We start from the raw sequence: 17,603 nt of genomic DNA, 5'->3' as shown, positions 1-17,603 counted from the left end.
GCATTGATTAAAGGGAGAATGACGGTTCAGCCCAGGGTCAGGATTTTTACAGTTGGGGTGGGTGCCAACTTAGAATTGATGTCAATTCACGGGAGGGCATTGGTGTGTAGAGTGGGGGGTTTTGACATTTTAAATGTTTATAGCTCTGTAGTGGAAATCAGAAATCTGCATTGGGCCTATCCGTACTTCTCCGTTAGTTAAATTAGTTGAAAACACCATGCACGTACCATTGTTATTATGGTTTTGCTCATTGAATGAAGGACATAAATGTCTTTTCAAGTATTCGATTGATGGACACATGGACACATAATCAGGTAATAAACAATAAAAAAGGGAAAATCTATGATATCCAAATACTCAAAGAGTTTGACCAATCAAAGCACCCCAAGAATTTTAATGAATACCACATGATTGGTCATCAATATATTTTATGATGTAGGTTGATTGATTGTAAGGTCTTGTTAGTTCACCAAGAGGTCATTTATCAATGTTCTTTTATTTTTTAAACTTACTTAGGTAAATTAGGCCTCTCAATTTTTCCATATTCTTTTACCTCGCCCATTTTTCGTGGTAAGTGGTTAATGTTCAATCTTTTGTCATTTTTATCCTTGAACTCAAATTTATATTTTTTTGGATTATATTGTTTTAATGGGTATTTTTGGTGGTAGGAGAAAGGTAACACCAACCCAAGTAAGCGATACTTGAGGAAAACATATTTAGCTTGGATCCCACCTAAATCCTCAAAAAGAATGTGGGAGAATTGGTCAATGGGATTACCGACTTCCCCCCTACTAGAATCCGCCAAACAAACAAGGCATAAAGTTTTCCCGATGTCTTTCCATATAGAACCCAATAAAAAACCTTTCAAATGCTCAATACAATGCTTGTGTCCATTCTTCATTCAAGAAGGGGATTTTCTTTTTTCTTTTCTTTTTTTTTCTGAATGAAAGGGTCAAAAGTTTTATTTTTAACACATAATGGTTTGTCACATCTCATAAACTACATCATCACATCACACCACACCACCACCACCATTACCACAAATCAAATCCATAAAATCTACAGTTTTCTTATTATCCTTTCATCATCATCTAAGTAGGAATGGCAATGGGGCGTGTTTGGGGTGGGGCACCCCTTCCCCGTCCCCGCCCCATATCCAAAATCCCTTGCCCTGTCCCGAGTGGCGGGGCAAGGCATCTCCTCTTTATTGGGGATAGGGAATCCCTGAATTTTCCCCACCCCGAGTCAACACCTAAAAATGAATCATATTTGGGGTGTTTTGGAAACTATATAATGAAAATTTAAGGATATTTTAAACAATGGATTATGAAAATTTAGAGGTATTTTAAACATTAAATTATTGGACCTTAAAGGTTTTAAGAAATTTGATAAAATTTAAAGATATTTTAGAAATTAATATTAAACTTAAATATATTTTAATAATTTACCACTGAGTTTAAGGTGAATTCGAACTGCCCCATTCCCGTTTAAGATTGAAAAAAAACCTGCCCAATTTGGGAATAGGCGGGGCCCCATTACAGGAAAATTGCCATCCTTACATCTAAGCCTTATTCCAAGTATATGGGGTTCTCTACATGACTTGTGATTTTCCATTCCATTTATGAGATAATCACCATGTGGGTTCAAATGTAATCCAGGTCCGGTAAGATGGATATTAAGGGTTGAAGCCGTCAATATCCCCTAACTTTCGGTATTTAGAATTTTTGACGACTTGCCATACGGATATGATACAATATATAAAATACAATGTGATAGGTATCGATACTTTAAACCTTTGGTAAATTTCTGAATATTAAAAAAAAAAAAAAAACCTGCAAAATTACAAATGGTAATTGACAAAGGGAAAGGGGAGTGGTACTGTTTTACCCTCCTTGTTTCCATATTTTGGCATGCAAAACTTTTTGATCGTTCTCAAAAGCTTGTCATACTCTGTGCATGTCCTTTTCTCTACGCATCAGTTCTTAATTTTTATTCTTTGCCCATACTCGAAAGTCGAAGCTTACCGCTGCGTCTTATTCCTTCTAGCTAGCAGAGACTTTTGGACATTGTGTGGGGACCCAACTGGACTGGACTCATAGATGAGGAGTGAGGACCCACTTTGACAGGTAGAAGGTTCTAGGTCTAGCCCATGGACTGGTTCTGTCTTGGCCCTGGCTGTAATGGGCCATCTTAGGCTCTTAGCTTCATTCATGCCCAACATAGGGCCAGGCCAGTGGGCTGAGGCTGAACCCTGCTGAGATGGTCTGCAGTTGGAAACAGCTTAAAAGATGGGGCCAGACCAGATATAGACCCCATGCATGGCCCATACAAAGTGGTCTTGCAAATTGCAATGCAACCCACCTATTAATTAATGGTCCATTTTGGAGATCCTGCCCCTAAGCACAAGCTAGCAGTACTGACTACTGAGACAAATCCATGTTCACGTGGAGGTGGTTGGAGTTTCATAGAAAAGTACGTTTTGTTTGCGGTGTGTACCGCCGGCCCTTTTGCCCATTTTGGACATGGAAAGTTCAGTTGATCTTCAGTCTTCACAGTGAATAGCTTACAAGTCTTCGTTGTTTTGTTGAGCAAACCGTCTGATATCCATGACCATGAGCAACACTTGGGTTTATGGCTCTGAGATGATCATCTTCCATCAAGTTAATGTTAATGGTCAGATTGGTAAAATTATCAACTATTTTGTGATTTGATGGCTGCTGCAACCAATTAAACATGTGCAGCTATTGAACCAGTTCTGAGTAGTGAGACTCTCTGATATTTTTTATCTTAATCTCTGAACATTACCAGCATTCACCTCTTTATTATACACATTCAATCACGTGTGACACAATAGGGATTCCGAAACAATTTGGGTACTAGGGAAAAAGTCAGAAACACACACACAGAGGAGAGAGAGAGAGGTCTCTACTCTCTAGAGAACAAAATTACATTGCAACAATACCCAAGGATGACAAGGACATGAACAGAAAGCACTGTAAAAATAAAAACTACTCTCTCTCTCTAGTACTCTATCCATTGTTTTTGTTCTCAACTTTTCATCCCATTCTTCCAAGTTGCAACGGTAAAGAAAAACTATATATACAATTCCAAATTAGCCATTTCATTTGTGTGAAAACAGCATACCATGTGGCCTGTAGATGTAGTAGAATATGTGGGGTATTTCAGTCATTAATTCTGGCTGATGACCCTCCAGCAGAGATAGGGTGTCTGGAGCCTCACCTTTTTCTACCCTAGTGTTGTCTAGTCCTCGATCGCTATCTGTAAATTAACCAACAAGTTCTACTGCTACACCGGAATGAAGAACATGAAGTTGCCGGATTCTGATGACATGAAGGGTAAGCCAGCAACAGAGTTCGGAGTAGAATATTGGTTCGACGATGCCTGTATCCTTGACATGGATTACTTTGTCAAAACCCTTTCTGGCATTAAGGCCAAAGGGGTACGTCCTGATCTCATCGGTTCAATCATAGCCCACTATGCCTCCAAGTGGCTCCCAGACTTGTCAGGCGACGACGCCAACAGCAAGGGTCTCACTCACTTTGAGGAATCACCGGAGAGCGTCACTGCTTCATGGATGAAGAAGAGGTTCTTCGTTGAGACTTTGGCTGGAATTCTCCCGCCTGAGAAAGACTCTGTTCCATGCAATTTCCTGCTGCGACTCCTCCGCATTGGTAACATGGTTGGAATTGAGCCTGCCTACCGTGCCGAGCTCGAGAAGAGGATATCGTGCCAGCTTGACCAGGCCTCACTCAAGGAGCTCATGATTCCGGCCTTCAGTCACACCTGTGGCACCTTGCTAGATGTTGAGCTCGTTCTCCGGTTGGTCAGGTTGTTCGTCAATTTGGATGAAGCAGCCAAGAGTGGAGCCGCTCTGGTCAAGGTGGCCAAGCTTGTTGATAGCTACCTTGCAGAAGCTGCCGTGGATGCCAATTTGACATTGCCTGAGTTCACTGCTCTTGCCGGAGCTCTCCCCAGCCATGCCCGTGCAATGGATGATGGGTTGTATCGAGCCGTCGATACTTATCTGCGAGTAAGTGACCCAACTGTTACAACTTAGAACCTAATGCGATGCGAGAGCTAATTAAGTGATACCAAAGTCCCAACCCAACTGTTACTGCAAAAAATAATCGGGCTTAATGGTCAGAAGTCAGAACTTTATTTTCAGTTCAGTGGGTCCAACCAACCATGCTGCACAAGTTACAAGCTGGTGGGTGCCTGGGTGACTGAATCAATCTTCCCTTGGATCAGATCTTCTTACATTTGTTTTGGTAAATTTTCTTTCAGAAGAAACTAACCAACAAATGCGGTTTATCCTTTTCCTTTCTTGTTTTTAGTAATGAAGAGTTCTTCCTTTTCTCCCCTTCCCCTGTTTGTAGCCCATTTCAGTATCCCAAACAAATTTACCCATAATTAGCTACAGAATTTGTTCCCAGCTCAAGAAAACAAAGAAACTTTTTAGGGGAACTGGGAGTAGCGATTATTGTTCTGTAACTAAACTACCATCAGATCCTCTAGGAAGCCATGATTATTCAGAGTAGGCTTGATAGCACCATATATAGATACAAGTTTACGACAGAATTGAAACCTTTGCAGGCACACCCAAGCTTGTCCAAGCAAGAAAGGAAGAGCCTCTGTAGATTGATTGACAGCCGAAAACTGTCTCCAGATGCATCACTCCATGCTGCGCAGAACGACCGCTTGCCTGTGCGGGCTGTAATCCAAGTGCTCTTCTCTGAACACACAAAGATCAACCGGCATCTTGATTGGAGCAGCTCGTTTAGTGGACCCAGAAGCCCAAACCCTGCAGTTGAGCCTCCAGCGCGCTGCATGTCAAAGCGCGACATGACTGCTCAGCAGATAGAGATAAAGAGGTTGCGCGAGGACGTTCTTAGGCTTCAGAGGCAGTGCAACTCCATGCAAGCACAGATAGATAGGCTCATGGAGAAGAAGAAGAGCTTCTTTAAGTGGAGGAAGTTAGGAATGCCTCTATTCAAACCTGGAAGCGTTGGGGAGAAGGATGAGGAGGTTGAGGGTGAAGGCGAAGTGGGGTTTGAACGTCGAACGCCTATGGATATGAAGACGAAGCTGGTGCAAGGAAGAATCACTCCCAAGTGGAGGAAATCCATGTCTTGATGCAGACTTGGTGAAAGATGAGTTACTGTCACTTACTTATTGCTAATTATGTTTATCTTAGTTGATCTTTTCTGCTTTTTATTTTCTCCTTTGTAATTTAATCAATAAGATAGATTCCTACACTCTTGTTATGTAGAAACAAGGATCATGATAGTGCTGAGTGCAGATCACATTTCTTGTTATTATTTATGGGCACATAGTCAATATGAATTGAAGCCTGTACACTGGGATTTTGAGAGGGGAAAGTTGGTAAATGGGATTTTGATTTCCATTGATCAAGAATCTCATGATCTTTTTTTAGATTTATGTGGGAACAAGGTAAGTGATACTCATTTCCTAAGTGGGTAAATAAATTTTTCACCTTTGGGGAAGCTGCCAACACTTGAATGGGACAAAAATGCCCCTTATAATAATAGATTTTTATGGCTAAAATGGTCATTGTCTTATTTGCATGGGAAATAAAAGAACATGGGTAAATGCACCTACTCGGATAAATCTTTCCTAGAAACACTTAACTGGGTAAGTGCATTTACCTGGGTAAATAACTTACCAAAAAGCGAACGGGGCCATAATTGAATACGATCCCATTTAATTATTTAAAGCTACTACACAGGAAATTATAAATTATTAGGTTGGGATAATGGGTTCAACTTAGGTCGGGTTGGGTGAAGAATTTGTTAAAACTTGCACCCCTAATTGGGATGTCAATGAGATGGGCTAATTGGGTAACTCACCATGCTAACCAAATTAGCTTGGAGAATGTGCACAAATCTTATTATATAGGGTAAAATACAAAAACCTCCCATGAGTTTTCTGGCAATCATAAAAACCTCCCTTGTGTTTTCATTTTAACAAAAATCTCCCCTGTACTTCTTAAAAAATTTGCAACTACCTCCATTCCTACACAAAAAAGCCAATCTAATGTGTTTGTTTTTTTAAATGCCTATTTTACCCTTATGTCTATCTATTTAAATACTCCCCAAAATACTATTCATTTTCTTCTCGAGAACTAAGAACTAGAGCCTCTCTCTCTCTCTCTCTGATGCATTATATGGACCCTTCAATCCACCTGCATGCAACCTCCAATAACAATTCATCACGTCATCTTAAAATGTGACTAAAACTTGTAGAAAAAAATATTTTTTTTCCTGTCATCTTCTTTCCCTGATGTGCAAATGGTGGAACAGAGGTTCGAACAAGCACCAAGTGAGGACTAAGGAAAAGCGTTAAGAGAAGAAGAGATCTCCAATTCTGGGTTCCACATACGTACTCCATTGGTCCTGGGTTTCACAAGAAACTCATCGTTGGATATCCTTCAACGTTGAAGAAGATGAAGAGCTTTTTCCAGCCAAAGCTTGAAGGATTGGTTAAGCAATAGATTGATTTAACCATTTAGAACTCAATTTCTAAGTCATTTTCTTTACTACACAAAGATTAGGAAGATGATTTCCTCCTGCACGCTTCTGAAATCCACCTTCCGATTCTTCATCCTTCTACTTCTCTTTCCATTGTTTCTGGTTTCAGACATCCCTGCTCCCAGTTCCTTCCTTGCTTAAACCTTTTTTAGGCAGGTATTAGTTCCAATTTTTTTACTGTTTTTCTTTTGACTCCAACCTTTTTCGTGAGAGGTCTGAGCAATTAGATTGGGAGGAGCCACACACTCTCCTTTTTTGTGAAGGTTTGAGCGCATGGCTCCTTTTTTGTAAAGTAAGAAGCCGCCTTCCTTTTTAGTGAGGGGAGGAACTACAAACTCTCATGCCATTAGATTGGAATATGTATTTAACTCCAACGGGCAATGGCCTTCCTTGTAGTGATCTTTTCCCGCCTTTTTCTTCTGTTGCGACCTGCGAGTGAGGACGGTCCTGCTTCTCACTCTGTTCAATCGATGGAGTGGAGACAGAGCAAGGTAGATGTGAGGTCGACTAGCTAGTAGCCATCCTACTGAGAGGTTGCAGTTTGGTGGTGAGGCCCCCACTGGCCAATCCATGGAGAGGTTGCAATCTGGGATGATTCCCTTGCTTCCGCTACTCCAGGAGTGATGTGTCGTGGATATTTTAATTAAGGGCAAATAGACATTTTGAAAATGAACAGTGTTTTGGAGGATATTTTAATATATCTACATTTAAATAAATAGATATAAGGGCAAAATAGTTATTTAAAAAAAAAACAAAAACATTAAGTTGGATTTTTTGTCTAGGAAGGGAGGTAGTTGTATATTTTCTAAAAAATATAGGGGAGGTTTTTATGATAGTCAGAAAACCTAGGGGAGGTTTTTGTATTTTATACTAATATATACATAAAAATTTTTATTGTCAAAACGGGCCATCTATTTTAACTGAAAAGTCGAACCGTTGACCTAAAAACCAATGGCCATAACAATTCCGTTTTTCAGGTTGTATGAGTCACACGCTCGAATGACATGACACATATGGTACTGCTCAATGGACCTCACACACTCAATTTTTTGCCTGTAATTTTTGTTGTTAGAATGGGTCACCCGTTATTTTTTTTTTTAATTGGGAACCATCCAGGCAGCCAGTTCCACTTTACCTCAATCCCGATCCCTGGCCAAAAACCGTTGAATCGGTCAACGACCCATTGACTTAAGTGGTTGAATTGTCAACCCGTTGACCCGTTCAATGGTTTTTGGTTGTTTTTTTTTTATTTTTTTTATTTTGTTTGTTTGAATGGGTCATCCGTTCGAACCGAATGGTTGAATCATCGACCCAAAAATCGGGGCCAAAACGGTTCCATTTTCGGGTCGTATGAGTCACACACTCGAATGACATAACATGTATGATATTGCTCAATGGACCTCACATACTCAATATTTTGCCTGCAATTTTTATTATCATAATGGGTCGTTTGTTCGAACCGAACGATCGAACTGTCCATTCGAACCAAACGGTTAAACCGTCGATCCAAAAACCGATGGCCATAATGGTTCCGTTTCTGGGTCGTATGAGTCACACGCTCGAATGACATAACACATATGATACTACTTAATGGACCTCACAAACTCAATTTTTTGCCTATAATTTTTGTTGTCAGAACGGACTATTCGTTCGAACCGGATGATCGAATCGTTGACCCGAAAATTGGTGGCCATAATGGTTTCGTAATTTTTTGCTTGTAATTTTTGTTGTCAAAATGGGACATCCGTTTGAACCGGACGATGGATCTATCGGTTGTCAAAATGTTATTAACAACAGTAATTATACTATTTAATTAAATAATCATTAATGGTAGTTTTAATAATATTATTTAGTTATCTTTAATATAACAGTTTTATTAAATTTTTGAATATGACTTATTAACAATATTCATTAAATTAATAATTACCAAAATTAAATTAAATTAACAGTATTTATCAGTAATAGTCGGTAATTATAATATTTTATTAAATAATCAATAACAATACTTTTAATAACATTTTTAATTATTTTTAATATAACAATAATTACTAAATTTATTAATAGTATTTATAATTTTAATTTAAAGTAAAAGTAAAGTAAATATCTTTTTATTAACAATATTTATAATAATAGTAATTATTAATTATAATCACTAATTATATATTTATTAAATTATTATAATAATCAGTAATTATTAAAACTGGGTTACTAAATTTGTTAACAGTATTTTTTAATAACAATATTTATAATTTTAATTTAAAGTAAAATTTATGTAAATATCTAGTTATTAAAAATATATATCAGTAATTATTAATTATATTTATTAAATTAATGTAATAATCAGTAATTAAGATTATTATTATCTATAGGAAATGGGTGCTCGCACGAGTAAATTCCATTTCCTAGATGCAGAGAGCACCCATTTATATATATATATATATATATATATATATAAGATAAGGTTTTCTTAATTTTTTATAATTTCTATAATGTTTTATATTTGAAGTGGTGAATTTCAAATATAATATATAGATAATATTAATTAAAATATTTAAGTATTAGCATTTAACTAATTTAATATTTTTTACAAAAAAAAAACTATTTAGTATTTCATTATCATTTCCATTAAGGTTATATTATCAAAATTTAAGCTTTAAGGTGTTATTTAAATAAATAGATAGTAGCGGAGGGACCCTGCTTCGTAGGAGTTGGAAAGGAACCGTCAACCCGTTGATCCGTTCACCCGGTCTTTGGCCAAAAACTATTGAATCGGTCAACGATCCGTTGACTCAAGTGGTCGAACCATTGACCCGTTCAATGGTTTTTGGCCTTTTTTATTCTTTTACATTGGGAACCATCCAAGCAACCAGTTCTGCTTTATCATAATCTCAGCCCCTAGCCAAAAATCATTGAATCGATCAATAACCCATTGACCCAACGGTCGAACCATTGACCCGTCCAATGGTTTTTGGTCATTTTTTTTTGTTGTCAGAATAGGCCATCCTTTCGAACCGAACAGTCGAACCGTCAACCCGAAAACTAATGGCCATAACAGTTTCGTCTTCAGGTCGTATGAGTCACACACTCAAATGACATAACACATATGGTACTGCTTAATGGACTTCAGACACTCAATTTTTTGTCAGAACGGGTCGTCTGTTTTTTTTTTCAAATTGGGTACTGTCCAGGCAACCAGTTCCGTTTTACCCCAATCCCGGTCCCTGGACAAAAACCGTTGAATTAGTCAACGACCCATTGACCCAAGTTGTCAAACCGTTAACCCATTGACCCATTCAATGGTTTTGGGCCGTTTTTTTATTTTTTATTTTTAATTTTGTTGTCAAAACGGGCCATCCATTCAAACCAGACGGTCGAATTGTCAACCCGAAAACCAATGGCCAGAACGGTTCCATTTTCGGGTCGTATGAGTCATACGCTCGAATGACATAACACGTATGGTACTGCTTAATGGATCTCACACACACAATTTTTTGCCTATAATTTTCGTCGTTGTCAGAATGGGTTATTCGTTCAATTCGGACGATCGAATCATCGATCCAAAAATCGATGGCCATAATGGTTCCATAATTTTTTGCTTGTAATTTTTGTTGTTAGAACGGGCCATCCGTTCGAATTGGACGGTCGAACCATCGGTTGTCAGAACGTTATTAACAATATTTATCAATAATAGTAAGTAATTATACCATGTTATAGGCCCGTTGGTTGGGCCGGGCTTGAGCTCGGGCCTAACAAAATCATGTTTATGAAGAGTAAAAGCCCGACCCAGGGGTCTAATGCCCCCAAACTACGTGGATTTGTTCAATCCTCTACTGACCATTCACTCTTCACTTTGCGCCAATTTGGGAGTTTCATGGCTGTCTTGGCATATGTGGATGATCTACTAATTGTGGGTGATGACCCAACTAGACCTGTTCATGGGTCGAGTGGCCCGACGGGTCGACCCGGCCCGGCCCCCAAACGGGCTTGAACAGGCTTTTTGGCCCGCGGGCTTAACTTCGGGCCAAAAAGCCCGGCCCGCATCAAATTCGAGCCAGGCTCGGGCTTTGCCAAAATAGCTCGGCCCGAGCCCGGCCCAGCCCGACCTATAGTTAAACCTAAGTAAAAACCCTATGTGATGTCCATTTGAATAAAATTTTTTATTTGAGAATGTTGTTGATTCACTTGTAGTCCCATTGTTCATTTAAATAGGGGAAAAAACATCTAAATTAAAATAGAAAATGTCCATTTGAATAGGGAAAAATTCAAATTTCTTTTATTAGGTCGGGCTTCGGGCTTTTTATCAGGGTTGGGCTCGGGCCCAAGTTGTAGGCCCGTTGGTCGGGCTGAGCTCGGGCTCGGGCCTAACATTTTTTTGTTAATAAAGAGTCAAAGCCCAGCCCGAGCCTGGCCCGGCCCAGCCCATGAACAGGTCTAGACCCAACCAACATCTCAGCACTCAAGAGACATCTTAGTAGCTGCTTTCCTATAAAAGACATTGGGCCCCTAAGTTACTTTCTAGGAATTGAGGTTTCTTGTTCCAAAGAAGGAATTCTTCTCAACCAGCGAAAATACACCCTGACATCCTCAAAGAAGCTGGTATTCTTGGGTCTAAACCAAGTGCCTTTCCTATTCAGCAACAATATCATCTTGGACCAGATTCTGGATCTCCCATAACCAATCCAAAATTAGTATAGACGGTTGGTCGGTCGATTGATATACTTGACCATTACCAAACCAGAAATCTATTACTCAGTCCATATACTCAGCCAATTTATGGGCAATCCACGACAACAACATTTGGATGCAGCCATGCTCATCCTCCGTTATCTGAAATCTTCTCCAGACCACGGTATCCTTCTATCATTGTCTTGTGATCTTTCCATACGAGCCTATTGTGACTCTGATTGGGCTAGGTGCCCGTCTACTCGGCGATCCACCATTGGATATTTTACTACTCTCGGTTCTTCCCCCTTGTCGTGGAAAACCAAGAAACAATCAACGGTTTCACGCTCGTTTGTCGAAGCTAAATACTGGACCATGGCTACTGCTACTAGTGAGCTTATTTGGCTCAAACTTCTTTTTCATGATTTGGGCCTCACTCATTCCCAACCAATGCAACTATTCTGTGATAACAAAGTAGCTCTCCACAAAGCAGCCAACCCCGTTTTTCACATGCACACCAAACATATCAAAATAGATTGCCATTATGTCAGACAACACCTTCAGTCCCACGACATTACTACTGCTTACATTCCATCACATCTGCAACCAACCGATATCTTCACAAAAGCCTTAGGACGGGATTCCTTTCATCTTCTCACTCCCAAGTTGGGCATTGTTCCACCCCATGCTCCAACTTGAGGGGGCCTATTAGACACATGTTGAATTTGTGTGAACGGTTACTACAACTGTCATTAGAGACGGTTATTATAGTTGTCTCTTGAACACTTGTACATGTAATCAACTATAAATTTGACATTGAATAGAAGCTAACTTAACTTCTTCAATCCATAGTCTCTGTTCTTATACACCGGCCTGATTCTGTGTTAAAGCACTGGAAGATCTCATGGTAGATGAGGAGTACCACCGCTGCTTGCCCAACTTAATAAGTCCACTGTTCTATTTTCATGGTTGCCACTTGGCAAGGGAAGAAGCTATGGAGCTTTAGTTATGTCAAAGATGGCGAGATTGTGAAAGGAATTTCAATTTTCAGACACAATCTTGCAGTTTCTTATTAGATTCCCAACCTGACAAGCCAATAAGCAATGGGCACGGGAACATTTTTTTTTCTAATCTGCTTTAGAAAGAATCAATTACAATGATAACACAACATTTTTTTTGTCTATCTATGAAAGAGAAAAAGAGAACAAAAAAAAAGAAAGGTTCAAAGGTTGGAGAGGATCTCCTATCTCAAACAGGAAAGGAGATCCTTATGAAGTCTGTCTATAGTACTGTAATAGCATTTGTAACTCTTTGACTAAAAGCCAAAAAAAAATTTGGTGGGGAGACAATGAGGACAAAAGGAAGATAAGATGGATTAACCGGAAGCAGATCTATAAAAGTAAATCAAATGAGGGGTTAGGTTTTAGGGACTCTAGATCTTTTAATCTTGCTCTTTTATCTAAACTAGTGAGGAGGCTTTGTACTGATTCAACAAGCTTGTGGGCAAGAGTGTTAAAAGCAAAGTAATACCCTGAACATCATTTCACCCATGCTAAGTTGAAAAGCCAGCCCTCATGGGGTTGGAGGAGCATCTTGGAGGGAAAGAAAGTATTAGAAAAAGGTATTTGCTGGAAAGTGGGTAATAGATTAACTATTAAAATTTGGGATGACCCGTGAATCCCAAATATAAAAGGTTTTAAATTAATGGGTCCAAGACAAAAAGATTGGGAAAACCTTCTAGTGCCTGACCTAATCAACCAGGAAAATAGAAGCTGGAATTCTGATCTCATAAACTCCATTATTCCTCCAGCATATGCCCAAAAAATTTTGGAGTTGGATATCCCAATTAACCCATGGAATGATAAACTAATCTGGTTAGGTAGAAAAAATGGAAAGTTCTTAGTAAAATCAGCTTATTTTCTGGCCAGACAAATGCAAGAAGAAAATTTAGAACTCATGCAAAGTAACAAATTCTGGAATCTTGTGTGGAGCTTGCCAACTGAACCTAAAACACTTCATATGGAGATGTTGTGTAGAGGGAATAGCAATAAAAGAAAACCTTTCCAAAAGAGGGTTAGGAGAATCTAATATCTGTGAAAGATGTGGAAAAGACCCTGAATTGGTTTTACATTATAAAGTTATACTAATTTCATTTATTTTATCGTATTTTATGAAAATTAGTGGTTATTTTTGGCTAAGTTCTACCAATTTCTGTTAATTTCTATTATACTAATTTATTAGAATTCTTGGTCAATATATACTTATTTTTTATACTTATTATATGGTAGTTTATTAGCCAATTAGTGGAAATTAGTTCTATTATATAATTTCTATTAATTTCTGGTAATTTCTATTATGTACTAATTTCTTGGTACATATATACTAATGTATTATATTTATTATATGATAGTGGGAGCTTGAAGTCAGGTTTAAATGGAGTAGGAGATCAGCTATGCAATGGTTGATATTTTAGCAAAGCAAGGAGTTAGTGGGCAGAACCTTTTTTGGGCCTGTTTGTAATCTGTGGAGGGGTCGCCTTGTTTTTTTAAGGTGACAGTTACATGAGTTCACAAATTCTTCTCGGAGCCTCGGATTGATATGGTTCGATCTGACACCCGCTTTCCACTTTCGTTTTTCTCCTAATTTCTACTTATTAGATCCTTTAATTAAGTTCACATAAGTTGTAAGGATGATTGTATAACTTTTGATCTTTACATACAGGTGATTCTAACTCTGAAGGGTGTAAAAGAAAGGAGAAACGGGATGATCGATCGTTTGGATGTTTCGTATTTTTCGGGTCAGTCTGAGTTCGGGTTTGTTTCTTGAATTGTTCAGCATTGACGCCGGATGCTTTCTTTTGTCTTGGCGCTCTAAATTCTAAAACCAGAGCGAAGTTCGCCGTTTTCTGTTCTCTTTTGATCCTTACAATTATTTTTTATTTTTCAATTTCTGGTCTTGTAGTTGACATGAACATTTCCAAACCACCTCCCACACACCCACAGAAGGAGGACTGACGACTGACATTTATTTGTAATTTTCCGCTGTGGTTTTATAAATTAATTTGTTCTTTTTTTCCTTTCTGTGTTGAATATTATTAGATTTTCAGAGCAGCAGAGGGAGTATGTTTTGGGAAGAGGAAGAACAGTCCGAGGGGGGAATCGTTTCTGGGGATTGTGGTGCAGTCGGTAACCCATAATCCACTTTTGACGTGGCAGCTTATGGGGTGGATTCAAAGGAAAATCCCTTCGATTCTGAACCGATCTGATCTTGCCTATCGAGAGAGAGCTCCAGATCTTGATTTGGTTTTTCACTTTTTTGCATCCCCTTAATCAATGGAGGGATAGAATGCGTCAAGGATGATAAATTACAGACATATCGAGCTGCTCTTCTTGACTTCATGGAATGATCTCTCTCCCTCTTCGTTCATTCCCATTTCTTCTCCATCGATGCCTGATTCGAGATGACAATCCCTGAGCTGAAAGTCCGGACGAGAAAGTTAAGCGTCGGAGGCTTTGTCCTGGTTGCATCACCTCGGAGGAGAAAGGTAGCCGCTCAGAGCCGACGTGAGCAAGCAGGCTCTTCCCGTTCCGTTCAAGAAGACGAGAATGAGAGAGGATTGAAAGACAAACAGAAAGAGGCAAACCCCAATTCCCAAAACACAGCACAGGATTGGATAATCACAATCAAAGAGAGGACATTTAACTATTTGATTGAGGTATCATGTGTACGATTTTGCCTTTAAGAGTTTGTAACTTTGTGTACAAGCTGGTTTCTATCTCAATGGAATTGATTATCTATAGGACCCGTGATGGATTTCAAAGATCCAAACAGGGAACAATGACGAGTGACCACAGGCTATTGGATATATAATCCCACATCGGATGGTGAAAAGAATCGAGGAGGTAGCGCGGACTATAAATAGTGATGGAAGACAGTAAACAAATCATACCTTTCTCGGCCTTTTGGCTAAGATCAAGTGTAGTATCTGTTCTTATCAGTTTAATATCTGATACGTGGACCATCGGTCCACATGATATTAAATTAATCTTTTTAGGGGGAGAACCCACTACAGTAGCTTGCTACTGGGGATCTCGCGCGTCGCCCATGCGTTGCACTACTGTACGGGCCTGGCGCACCCCACCAAATCAATGTATAAGAATTGTATCTATTTTCTTTTCTTTAAATGGTTTTCTTTTCGATTGAGATATGTTATGTCACTGACGGTACGAATGGTTGTTTCGACTCTCGCGTCTAAAGAAACTGTCTAGTGATTCAATTGATTCGGTAACCCAGACAAATCTCAGTAGTGTTCCTGACTTCCTGTGCAGGTAATAGAGTTATCCTGGGAGCCTTGGCAATGCTTTTCTTGGCTTATAGTTGGGCTGTGTTAAGCTTCAAGCTTTCCGATACATGAATCGACGAAACAGACTGTTAAACTCAAGCCGAGCTTGTTCTGAGGTTGGGGAGGAATGGTTTTCCTGTCTGTTGTCTGTGTCAAACTCTGTATGTTAGTTCTTAATCTACTAATTTATCTTCACCCAAAAACAAAAGCTAGAAGAGAAACTTGGGTAAAAAGCATGACGCGGGGGATTAAATAACCAGCTGAGAGGCTCTCAATCTAATAGAACTTTGCCATCTGCAGACTGCAAAAGCGGCCTTTACATGCTTAAACAGTCTAATTGGAGTTAGTATAATGTCCCACATCGGCTAAGGAAGCTAACAGCGGAGGAAACGAAGCATTATAAATAGAGTGGAAGATTGGGTAATTAAACATACTTACCTGGGCGGGGTTAATGGGTGATCAACAAGGTCCATAGCCTAGGTTGGTGACCTCCATTGCACAAAGGAGGGGTGCCCGCCTAACATCTTCCCAAGTGGGAGAGTGTACGTCATAATTTGTGGCAGCGGGGGTACGCGTTCGCGCGGCCCCTACCCAGTTCGTTTATTCAAAATTTTCATTTTCTCTATCTATTATGTTAGTCTCTTTTTGACATGCAAAATACGTAACTGAATAAGATGAGTAGCCTGCTCTCTCAGAGGTTTCTCCATCCTGCTACACTTATTCCTTACTAGACGACTGAGCATCAGAATTGAGAATGATCATTGATAACCCGTTCTGCTTTTGTCGATCCAGAAGCCCTGCGGCACTGATGTCCTTCTGCATGTATGATGTTACTCAATTCATTGAAGATAGCTGCTGCATTTCCGGTGTCCGGATCATAGGATCCGTCTACGAGAACTGTGTTTGTACACTTAGTTGAAAATTTACTTTGAAACAGCTATCAATGATCATGGCTTTACAATTGATCAGGCCTCAGGGCATGTTGTCTCGGTCCTGGAAAGATCTGGCGAAGTCTTTTCAACAGGCAAGCGAGAGTGCCGACTGCCTACCCAGAAAAAAAACGCAAGAGGAAAGAGGGTGGTCGATCAGGCCTCAGGGCGGTTTATTAGCAAATGAGTTTAGTGTTGATTGATCAGGCTCAGGCCATGTTGTCTCGGCTTTAGTCCCACATTGGCTAGTGAAAAGAGCCGAAGAGGTAGCATGGACTATAAAAAGTGATCGAAGATCCAGATGAATCCATACCTTTCTCGGCCTTTTTGGCTAAGATCAAGTGTAGTATCTGTTCTTATCAGTTTAACATCTGAGTGTTTCATGGTTTGGGGTGTTTAATTTATAATAGTTTTTTAGGGAGTCTTATTGAATTTCAGAAAATTGAAGGTTGAGAGATTAAGGCATCTGGCATATCTTCTAACTTTCTAAGAAGGTACCTGACATGACTTCCCAAATACCCCAAGAAAGGATTGTTGGATTGATCCCTACAATTGGAGCTTTTTTTTTTGGGGGGGGGGGGGAAAGAAAAGAATTTAGGCGACAAAATTTTTTCACTTAGCATGATTGTAATATACACAGTAGACACTACTGTAGGGTGGTTGAGTCTATGTTGGTACAAGTGCCAATATCTGGTTTCTTACAATTGACATGCACTTCCGAATTTCTCCATAAATGGGAAGATTCTGAGAACAACATGGCTGCAAGCTTTTAACAGCAGAATCTATTATCTGGGCCACTTCAGCTGGTGGATACTGCCGCTCTGTGAATGCCTGCATATTTTGAGGAAGTAATACTAAGCATCATAAGGAATAAAAGAATCCAAGTGTCCAGAATATTAGCCAGAAAAAAGTTTCCAGAATATAGATTATTTTCACCAATTAAAAGTGAGAATGATCAAAATAAGACATCAATGTACCAGGGTTGATAAAAAAACACATAAAGCATGAAGGAAATTTCAAACAGGATTCATGTAGCTAACCCCATATAGTTGGGTTAAGGCTTAGAGGATGATGATGGATGATTCTTAAAGTAGGTTATTA

The 17,603-nt window shown here is 39.3% G+C and overlaps 1 protein-coding gene, 1 long non-coding RNA gene, 2 other non-coding genes and 1 pseudogene across 4 annotated transcripts; all 5 read left to right on the top strand.

Moving 5' to 3' along the window:
• Window positions 1-3,123: 3,123 nt before the first annotated feature.
• Window positions 3,124-5,336, top strand: LOC104595296 (coleoptile phototropism protein 1-like). The gene is made up of 2 exons (XM_010255973.2): window positions 3,124-4,051; window positions 4,615-5,336. The coding sequence occupies exons 1-2, from the start codon at window positions 3,317-3,319 to the stop codon at window positions 5,152-5,154; spliced, it is 1,275 nt and encodes a 424-aa protein (XP_010254275.1). The 5' UTR covers window positions 3,124-3,316; the 3' UTR covers window positions 5,155-5,336.
• An 8,312-nt stretch (window positions 5,337-13,648) lies between these two features.
• Window positions 13,649-15,376, top strand: LOC148802005 (uncharacterized). Its single transcript, XR_016082840.1, has 3 exons — window positions 13,649-13,832; window positions 13,953-14,028; window positions 14,330-15,376. It is a non-coding gene; the product is annotated as an uncharacterized LOC148802005 (long non-coding RNA).
• Window positions 15,177-15,372, top strand: LOC148802006 (U2 spliceosomal RNA). The gene has a single exon (XR_016083203.1). It is a non-coding gene; the product is annotated as a U2 spliceosomal RNA (small nuclear RNA).
• Window positions 15,377-16,003: 627 nt separating the features above from the next.
• On the top strand, window positions 16,004-16,163 carry LOC148802004 (U1 spliceosomal RNA). Its single transcript, XR_016083245.1, has one exon. It is a non-coding gene; the product is annotated as a U1 spliceosomal RNA (small nuclear RNA).
• Window positions 16,164-16,811: 648 nt separating this feature from the next.
• Window positions 16,812-16,989, top strand: LOC148802003 (U2 spliceosomal RNA; annotated as a pseudogene).
• Window positions 16,990-17,603: the final 614 nt, after the last annotated feature.

This window comes from Nelumbo nucifera, chromosome 2 (assembly GCF_055504915.1).
Source record: "Nelumbo nucifera cultivar China Antique chromosome 2, China Antique-T2T, whole genome shotgun sequence".
Lineage (NCBI taxonomy): Eukaryota > Viridiplantae > Streptophyta > Magnoliopsida > Proteales > Nelumbonaceae > Nelumbo > Nelumbo nucifera.
This window is presented reverse-complemented; position numbering and strand designations above follow the sequence as displayed.